At 36.3% G+C, this 10691-nt stretch overlaps 1 protein-coding gene across 1 annotated transcript; it reads right to left on the bottom strand.

Annotated features, from left to right (window-relative positions):
• Nucleotides 1-9336: 9336 nt before the first annotated feature.
• On the bottom strand, nucleotides 9337-10269 carry LOC124229310 (olfactory receptor 4C12-like). Its single transcript, XM_046644461.1, has one exon. The coding sequence runs from the start codon at nucleotides 10264-10266 to the stop codon at nucleotides 9337-9339; it is 930 nt and encodes a 309-aa protein (XP_046500417.1). The 5' UTR covers nucleotides 10267-10269.
• Nucleotides 10270-10691: the final 422 nt, after the last annotated feature.

Here is a 10691-nt window from a genome sequence, read left to right on the forward strand (position 1 = left end):
AAGAAAAGGAAATCAACAGTGTTGATGAGGATGGAGTAATTGGAAAGGTCATATGATTGTTGATAGACATGTAAAATGGTCTAGAGCCGTGAGAAGACAGCTGATGGTTCCTCACAAAGTTGAATACAGAATTATCATATGACCCAGCAATTCTGCTCCTAGATATATACCCAAAAGAATTAAAAATTCATGTTCAAACAAACTTGTACAAAAATTTTCATAGCAGCAACATTCACAATAACCAAAAGGCAAAAACAATCCAAATTTGTCAACTGATCAGTGAATAACCAAAATGTGATATATTCATACAATAGAATATTATTCAGCCATAGAGAGGAATGGAATACTGTTACATGCTAAACCATGGATAGAGCTTGAAAACATTATGCTAAGTGAAAAAGACAGACGCAAAAGGTCGAACATTCTATGATTCTACATATATGAAATATCCAGAATGTGCAAATCCATAGAAAGAGAAAGCAGATTAGTGGTTACCAGGGACTAGGGAGAGGAAGAAATGGAAATTAAATGCTTAATGGGTATAGACAGATGAAAATATTCTGCAATTAGATATTTGTGATGATTGCACAGAATTGTGAAAGTACCAAAAGCCAATGAATTGTTCATTTTTAAATATTTAAAATGGTAAGTTTTATGTTATGCAAGTTTTATCTCAAAAAAGATAATCACAGGGTGAATAAAAAATATTTTGAATAAATTAAATTAAAAGCAAAACGTATAAGAATATCTGGGTACCATTAAAAGTCCTTAGAGGGAAATTTGGACCATAAAATATATATACTATGAAACAAGTGATATCTAAAATCAATTACCAAATGTTTTGACATACAGAGATAGAAAAATCAGAGGAAATTAAGCAGAAATTATGTAGAAGGTAGGAAATAATAAGGATAAGAAGTAAAAATCAATGAAGTAGAAAATGAAAAAATAATAGAAAAATCAAAGAATCAAAAAGCTTGCTCTTTGAAAAGCTTAAATAAAATGGATAAAACCTTAGCTAGAATATTGAAGGAGAGGATAGAGGGAGAGAGTGAAGGAGAAAAAGGATGAGAGAGAAAGAGGAGACAAATTACTCATATAAAGAATGAAAGATAATACAACATTACAGATTCTACAGACATTAATATGATAGCAGCAAATGTTAGGATAAATTAAAGCCAATAAATTTGAAAACAAAAACAAATTATTTGTAAAAGTATTACAAAATATAACTGAGGAAGAAATAGAAAACCTGAATAGTCCTACATCAGGTAAAGAAATTGAATTCGTAATTAAAATCCTTCTCAAAGATAACAGCAAGCCCAGTTGCTTCACTTTTGGAACCCACATCATGTTTAAAAAATAAATAATACCTATGCAAACTCTTTCTGAACATGGAAGCGAAAACACTGTGCAACTCACTATATGAAGCCTACATTGCCTAAATACCAAGTGACATTACAAGAAAGAAATTGACAGACAATTGTCCCTTATGAACATATGCAAAAAATATTTAACAAAATACCAGTAAATCAAATCCATCGATGATTTTTAAAAATAACAATGCACCATAACCACGTGGAGTTTATCCAAAGAATAAAAGGTTGAGGGGCTGGCCCCGTGGCCGAGTGGTTAAGTTCGCGCGCTCCGCAGCAGGTGGCCCAGTGTTTCGTTGGTTCGAATCCTGGGCGTGGACATGGCACCACTCGTCGAGCCATGCTGAGGCGGCGTCCCACATGCCACAACTAGAAGGAGCCACAACGAAGAATATAAAACTACGTACTAGGGGGCTTTGGGGAGAAAAAGGAAAAAAATAAAATCTTTAAAAAAAAAGAATAAAAGTTGATTTAACATTCAAATATCACTCAATGCAAGTTACTAAAGTAAGAGAATAAAGGAGAATAACTACATTATTATTTCAAGAGATGCGTAAAAATTGATACATGTCAACCTAGATTTAATTTTTTTTAAAAAATTAGCAAATGAAGAAGAAAACAATTTGCTCAACCTAATAAAAAGTGTCTATATAAAATCTATAATCTATAAAATGCCATCTTATTAATGATGAATAGTCTCCCTCTAAGATTGGGAGCAAGACAATGATATCAACTCACCATTACTATTATATATTGTACTCTAAGTTCTAGCCATTGCAGTAAAAAAAGAAAAATATGTAAAAGACATATAGGTTGGAAAAGAAGAAACAAAACTGTAAAAACATTTTTGTGCAGATGATGTAACTGTGAATGAAAAAATGTTAAATGCACTAAAAAAAAAATTGGCCTAATCAGTGAATTTAGCAAGGGCACAATTTAGAGTGTCAATATAAAAAATCAGTAGTATTTCTACATTACCAACAAACAAGAAATTGAATTTAGGAATAAGATACTATGTCCAATATTATTTTTTAAATAAATATTAGGGTTACATTTTTTAAATATATTCAACATCTGTGCATGAAAACTAGAAAATACTGCTGAGAAAATTAAATCCATAAATAAATGGAGAGTTATACCATGCTAGAGGGAATAGAAAACCCAGTATGCTTACCATATCAATTCTAAATTTTCAATGTAATTCCAATTCAAACCCCAACAGGGTTATTGGATAAATTGACAAATCTATTCTGAAATTTATACAGAAATGTAGAAATTTGAAAGAGCCTACAATTGCAAATCACTCTCAAAAAAGACAACACAGTTGGGAAAGTTTACCTAATTTCAAGACTTAAGCTCCTGTAGTCAATACAGTGTGGTATTGGCATAAGGATAAAGCTATAAATGTGTTCAGAAATATAATATAATGCACAGAAATAAACTCAGCTTTGCTCCTTTTTTTACCACGATGTCAAAGTAACTCAACGGTTAAAGAATAGACTTTTAAACAAATTATGCAGTATCGATTGGATATCTCTAGGGGAAAAAAAACTCTAACCACTACCATACACCTTATACAAAAATTAACTCAAAATTAGCCAGAGATATGCATGTTAAAGCTCACCTAAAACAATAATAATAATAAACTCTATTTTAAAATGTTGAGAAAGATCAATAATTAGTAGACATCACCAGATAAGTACATAACATAGGAAAAAATGAAAAGTTGGACCTTAACAAAATTTTAAATCATCTCCTCATCAGATGTTACCATTTTTAAGAACAAAAGGGCAATCCATGGAGCAGGAGAAAATTTATATAAGTATAAATACATTAAGTATATAAATTTTTTTAAAACCCTATTTTTAAAATGTACAAAGAATGTGAACAGAAATATCATGAAAGAGGATATGCAAATAATTGATCAAAATGCCCAACATCGTTAGCATCAGGGAAGTAAAAATTAAAACCACAATAATTTACAAACACATACCTCTTGGAATGACTCAAAGGGAAACAACCAACAATTATAAGTGACAAAGATGTGGAACTAGAACTTTCTTTTTGTATTTAGATATCTTCTCACATTTTTAATGCTGCCTAATGTTCCATACTGAGTAGCTCATAAGTGCCAGAAATAACTATAATCTGGAGCCTTCTAAGGTTTTTGGTGACTTCAATACCCCACTGAGAAAAGTGAAAAACAGCTTTTGCATAAACATTCATATGGAACAACAACAAAAAAAAAACAAATAACCAAAGCCATCTTGAGCAAGAGGAACAGAACTGGAGTCATCACAATTTCTGATTTTTAAATATTTTACAAAGCTACCAAATCAAAACAGTGAGTACTGGCAAAAATACAGACATATAAACCAATGGAACAGAATAGAGACCCCAGAAATAAACCCATGCATATCCAGTCAACTGGACTTCAACAAGGGTGCCAAGAACACAGAAGGGGGAAAGAATAGTCCCTTCAATAAATGGTTTTGGAACTCTGAATATCCACATGCAGAAGAACGAAATTGGACCCTTATCTCATACCATATACAAAAATCAACTCAAAATGGACTAAGGACTTAAACACATGACCTGAAACCATAAAACTCCTTGAAGAAAACATAGGGAAAAATCTTCTTGACGTTGGTTTGGACAATAATTTTCTACATATGACACCAAAAGCAAAAATAAACAAGTGGGATTGCATCAAACTAAAAAAATTCTGTACGGTAAATGAAACAGAGTGAAAAGGCAACGAATTAATGTGAGAAAATATTTGTAAAGTGTATATCTGATAAGGAGTTAACATCCAAAATGTATAATGAACTTACAAACTCAATAGCAAAACCACAAACAACTGATCGAAAATGGGCAAAGGACCTGAATAGACGTTCCTCAAAAGAAGACATAAAGGCCAACAAGTACATGAAAAAGAGTTTAATGTCACTAAACATTAGGGGAATGCAAATCAAAACCACAAAGAGTTATCACCTCACATTTGTAAGGACAGTAATTATCAAAAAGGACAAAAGGTAAGAAGTGTTGTTGAGGATGTGGAGATAAGGGAATACTTGTGGACTGTTAGTGAGAATGCTACTTGGCACAGCCACTATGGAAAACAGTATGGAGATTCCTCAAAAAATTAAAAATAGAAATACTGTTGATCCATCAATTCCACTTCTGGGTATATATCGAAAGGAATTGAAATCAGTATCTCAAAGAGATATCTGCACTCATTTCATTGCAGCATTATTCATGATAGCCAAGAGATGGAAACAACCTATATCTTTATTGGGTGAATGGACAATCTGGTATATATGTGCAATGGAATACTGTATAGTCTTTAAAAATAGGAAAATTGCCATTTGTGACAAATGAAACTGAAGGACATTATCCTAAGTGAAATAAGCCAGACAGAGAAAACAAAATACTGTGTGCTTTTACTTATGTGTGGAATCTAAAATATTCAAACTTACAGAAGCAGATCACAGAATGATGGTTGCCAGAGGCTGTGAGGGGAGAAATATGAAGATGTTGATCAGGGGGAACAAAGTTTCAGTTATGCAAGATGAATAATTTCTGAAAACCTATTTTACAGAAATGTGATTATAGTTAACAATACTATGTTGTATACTTAAAATTTGCCAAGAGGGTAGATCTTAAGTGTTTTTGCCACACACAAAAAATAGTAATGAGGCGAATGATGAATATGCTAAATAGCTTGATTGTGGCGATTGTTTCACAACACATACTTATATCAGAATACCAAGTTATATACCTTAAACACACACAATTTTATTTGTCCATGATATTTCAATAAATCTGGGGGAAAAAAAACAGCTTTTAGAGTCAAGAACTTTAAGATGACTGCCATTCATTTTATGCTCTCACTGATTTAGCTTTCAAACAATCAATAGCGGTTTTCCAATAGAGGTTTAATATTGATAAGAAAATAGAAATTCTTCTGTGACTTGAGTAAATAGAGAAACTGCAGCACAGCCCCACATACTGGAATTACGCCACCATGTTTTTCTACCTTATTATTCACTTGACATTCAGTTTTCTCAACAACCCCGGTTCAGGTAGAGAAAGGAGTCTCTCACATGCTTAGGTTGCAAGTGCAGGGAATACAATTCCCTATTCAAAACTGAGTGTTTCCGAAACATCTCCCTCCAGAGTACCTGCTTCTAAGACAAAGGCTTTCCAGCAAAGAAGATAACTCCTGGGAAAAAAAAAGTAGCAGATACAAGACAAGGTCCTTGAACCTTCACGGAAATCTTTTCAAATATCTCCACAGGGCAAGGTAAAAATGTCTTTTTTGAAGAAGAAGAAGAAGATTAGGCCTGAGCTAACATCTGCTACCAATCCTCCTCTTCTTGCTGAGCTAACATCCGTGCCCATGTTCCTCTACTTTATATGTGGGATGCCTGCCAGAGCATGGCTTGAGAAGTGGTGCACAGGTGTGCTCCCAGGATCTGAACCAGCAAACCCCGGGCCACCGAAGTGGAGCATGTGAACCCAACCACTATGCCACTGGGCTGGCCCCAAGGTGAAAATGGTTTTTGTTGTTGTTCACCTCTCCAGAGCAAGATGCACTATGGGCAGAGTAAACCATTTGAATGTGTTTCTTCCAAACTTTCTGCCTTTTGCCCTGTGGGACCAGAGCCACATATAGAAGATCATTTCTCCATAGTGTCTCAAGTGAATCCATTCTAAATTCAAAACCAGAAAAGAGGTTTTCTGTGAAAAACTTTTGGGGCTTTAGGCTAGATGGAAAGATTTACAGTCGTAAGAACACTTTCTTTTTTTGAAAAAAACAGGTTTTTGTTGTAAATTGATATATTAAAAAATACTTGTTCAATGTATACAATTTCTAGAAAACTATTCATTTGATAGTTAATTATCTGAATAGGCTCTTCCTGTGTGACATATCTTTCATATTGAAAGTTACTTATTACAAAAAGTGATCCGTTTGAATATGTGATTGTTTCTGGACAACCTGTAAACATCATTAAGTTCATCTAACAGTGCTAAGGTAAGTTTTTCAACTCTAAGGAGAATTCTGGCTAGACTTCTTGTGGCGCTACAATTTGTTTTTACTCCTGCTAAAACTGAGGATGAGAAAGAAATTGAAATTATAGTTCTCAGGATAAGAGCAAATAGTTTACCTTGATGTTCTCCCTCCTCTCAGCCAGAATTTATGATTTTATTAATATGAGCTGTTTATGTTATATTTCTCTGTTAATCTGTTTACTTTTTGGCAACATTTCATTATTAAAGGCTATTTTTTAAAATATGTGGCTCATACACACACAAAGTAATTTCAGGATAAACATATTCTTTTCATTCTTTCTGTTCTTCATTCATTAATCAACAACTATTTTTGAGCCCAAAGAATGTTTCAGGCACACTGATAATTGCCTATATAGACATTGCTGGGGCTTCAGTGGTGAATAAAAAGAGACCAAGGTTCGGCCTTCACAGAGCTTAATATCCATTGAAAATCTCCCCAGAGGGAGCAGAAAATTGCAACGCAGTGTTAGAAATGGTGAAATAGGGGAAGCACAAAGTACTCTGAAACCACAATTGAGGGACACACAACAAAGATCTGCAAGGTCAGGAAAAGATTCCTAGATGAAAAGACATCACAAATGGGACTCAAATGGATGAAAAGAAGTTGGTTGGCAGAGTGAATGAGCATGAGGTTAGAGAAGTGTCCTAGGAGATGGAATAGATAACAAAGGCCAGGAGGCAAAAAAGAGTAAGTAGAAAACCTAACCAATTCAATGCGGCTGTGGCTATTAATTCATCCATTCATTCAACAATTACTTATTGAATCCCCCTCCCCACTGTGTGCTGGGACACCAAGCTGGACACTGAGCTTGTAAAAGGGTAAAGGGCAAGACTTGAAGCTGGGGAGACAAGAATGGGGAAGATCAAGAGGGTTTCATAATCAAGTTAGGGTTTAATGCTAAGTGTGATAGGGAAAATATTGAAACTTTTTTAAGTGGTGCATGATGCAGTTAGATTTGAGTTTTAGAACAATAACCCTAGTTACAGTATGGGAAATGGTTTGCAGGGGACAAGGCTAACAGCAGGACAGCAGTTAGGGGGTTACTGTAATGATTTGGGTGTGAAAGGATGGAGGTCTGAACTCTGGTGCTTCCAAGGAAGATGCAAAGTTTGGTGGGCCCTGCTGTGTCCAGCTCTAATCCCTGTCACTGGACCAGTGTACCTATGCCCCCTGCTGCTGTGTGCCTGGGCTGCTGATAGCTCACAGCCCTATCGTTCCAGGACCTATCTGTGGCCAATGAATGAGTGGAGTAGGGATTAAAAAGGCTGGTCTTTTTGCCTCAAGGTAGATCCAGTTCTGCAGTATAATGTGCTCTGGAGCTCCCGTGACTCCAGGCTGAAGCTAGATTCCAGTTGAGACAACATCCTTTTCCCCCACCATAGTCAGCTTCCCTCAATGCCTTTTAAGTCACTTTCATAAAAATCCCCATCTCAGAGTCTGTATCTATGAAACCCAAACTAACACAGATAAGAGAAGGGTTCAAGGAATATTTAGAAGTTATAAGCAAAAGAACTTGATATAGGATAAAGACAAAAGAGAGAAGAGCCATGGGTGATACCCAGTTTCTAACTTAGCAACAAACAGACGCTACAGTATAGCAATGGGCAGATGGGTGATGTGGTTCCCCAACCTGAAACAAACCTGGGCTGTGCCATTGAGAGTGTTGACTCTTAACCCCTACACCACCAAGGCTGGCTGAGTTCTTGGATATGCTTGTCTTTTCCTCTTGCTCTATGTAGCTTCCAAAAGTGTTCGTGTGTGTGTGTGTGTGTGTGTTTCTATGGGGGGAGGGCAAGAGAGACATTCAGTAGTGCTGTTACTGACACCTCTATGGACAGTTTCCCATTGAGTTTTAGTGGCACCCTTGCAGTCAGATTCCAGTGAATCTCACAGGCACCAAGTGTTCAGGTTCCCAACTCAGCTGATCTGCACCATAGTAAGGTGTTTTCTGCCAGACTTGGCCCACCTGCTCCCTACAGTGTTGTTTCCTGCTTGCCAGTCCAAGATACAGTTCCTTATTCACCAGCTCAGCCCACCAGCACCCCAGTGGCAGACTCCCAGCTTGCCAGTCCCTTTCTTGCCTGCAAGCCTCTGTCCAGCTACCAAGAACTAGCTCTGGCCCATGACAGCTCAGTGAACTTCTCACCATCCAAGGGGTAACAAGCAGACCTTCTCCAAAAGATTGGAATCCTAGGCTTGGGGAGGAGTTCTACCTTCTAAATGTGTTTCCTCCTTGGATATTCTTTTCTTAGTCTCAGAGTATTCTTTAGAGTATTCATTACCCCTTCCAGTTAATACCCTGATATAATTAATAATTGTATGTAAACTTCCCCTGTTCAAATTACTATGTGGTCTGTCTCCTGATTGGACCCTGACTGATATAATATTGAAAATATCTAATACAATCCAGTCTTATAGGCATTTGATAAATAGTACCTCTTTTTAGTGCACAACCAATATTTAATGAACAAGAAAATTCACAAAAGAAAGAATTTATATTGAGGCCAGAGTAGAAGTAAAGGAATATCATTAAACATGTTATTTTCAATAATAAGTCATAACCAACATCTCAATGTTACATAATAAGATTGTTTCAATAACAACCCAATATTCCAGATTCATACTTTTTAGCTTCTAAAAGTATTTCATATTTCCAGTTAATAGATGAATATTTCTTGATTAGAAGCAGTAAGTTGTGATGACAAGAGTGTAGGATGGGAGACAATAAGTCTGGATTCCATTCCAAGCTTTAAATCTGTGCTCAAGTGGCTATCTGCCAGCATTGTTCATCCTCTCATTAGAGTTGATGTCTTCATCTATAGATCAAGAGGCTTAGACTAAATGACCTCTATTATTTCTACCTATAATATTCAATGATTCTGCTTAATCATTATCTGAAGTCACTTTTTTCCTCCAGAGCGTCCTCATAGCATTTTTCACCTCAGCATTTCTGAGGGTGTAGATTAAGGGATTTAACATAAGGACCACGATAGTGTAAAAGACAGCCACAGCTTTATCAATGGGCAGAGTGGTCACTGGGCGCAAATACACAAATATGCAAGGCACAAAGAATAAGACGAGCACTGTGATATGAAAGACACAGGTGGAGAGGGCTTTCCGCCTCTCCTCCAAGCTGTAGTTCTTTAGGGAATTCAAGATGATCACATAGGAGACCACCAAAAAGAGGAAGTTTAACAGGCAGATGAACCCACTATTGGCAGCAATAAAGAGACCAAGGACATGAGTGTCCTTGCAGACGAGTTTCAACAAAGGGTACAAGTCACACATGAAGTGATCTATGACATTGGGACCACAAAAAGGCAGCCAGACCGTGAAGAGGATCTGAATGGTTGCATGGAGAAAGGCTCCAGTCCAGGCCACTCCCAGCAGGAGAATGCACAGCCTGTAGCTCATGATGGTCTTATAGTGCAGAGGTTTGCAGATGGCCACATAGCGGTCGTAGGCCATCACTGTCAGCAGGATGATCTCAGCAGCACCAAAAATGTCTTCTGCATAGACATGAGCCATGCACCCATTAAAGGAGATAATTTTCTTCTCATGAATAGAGTTCACAATCAGTTTAGGAGCTGAAGAAGAAGAATAAATTGTGTCTATCAAGGAGAGGTGTGCCAGAATGAAGTACATGGGGGAGTTCAGAACATGGCTGGTGGTAATGGTAACCACAATGAGCAGGTTGCCTGACAATGTTACCATATATAGAACCAAAAATACCACAAACACTACTTTCTGCATTTGCGGGTTCTGTGTAAGACCTGTTAAAATGAATTCAGTCACATTTATTTTATTCTCCATCTATGTGATGTGGGTGATAAAAACTCCAGAAAGGAATGCTTTACCTTTAGAGGAAAAAAAGGAAAAAGGAACTATGAAAGAATGTAATACTTGATAACTGCCTTTTAACAGTACTGTGACAATCTCAAAGATGATTCCTTCTTTTCCCAAAACTCTCTAGGAATATGTACCTCAAAACTTCTCTTAGTTGACTCTCTTAGTCTTTTATTATGCTGGCTTCAAAAATATTCTTATAAGACATAGGATACCCGGAAGAAATGAACTCCATTCCCTGGGTCAGAGAAGTCTTTACAAAACTGCACTTGAACATAAATGTGATGAAATGCTGTAGTCATTGGAAGCAATACTTTGAGAGATTAACAAGTCAAAAAAATATAAATGACATGAATGAAAAATCACAATGGTCTGTTTATCCTAATTATAAT

Source organism: Equus quagga, chromosome 17, assembly GCF_021613505.1.
Source record: "Equus quagga isolate Etosha38 chromosome 17, UCLA_HA_Equagga_1.0, whole genome shotgun sequence".
Taxonomy (NCBI): Eukaryota; Metazoa; Chordata; class Mammalia; order Perissodactyla; family Equidae; genus Equus; species Equus quagga.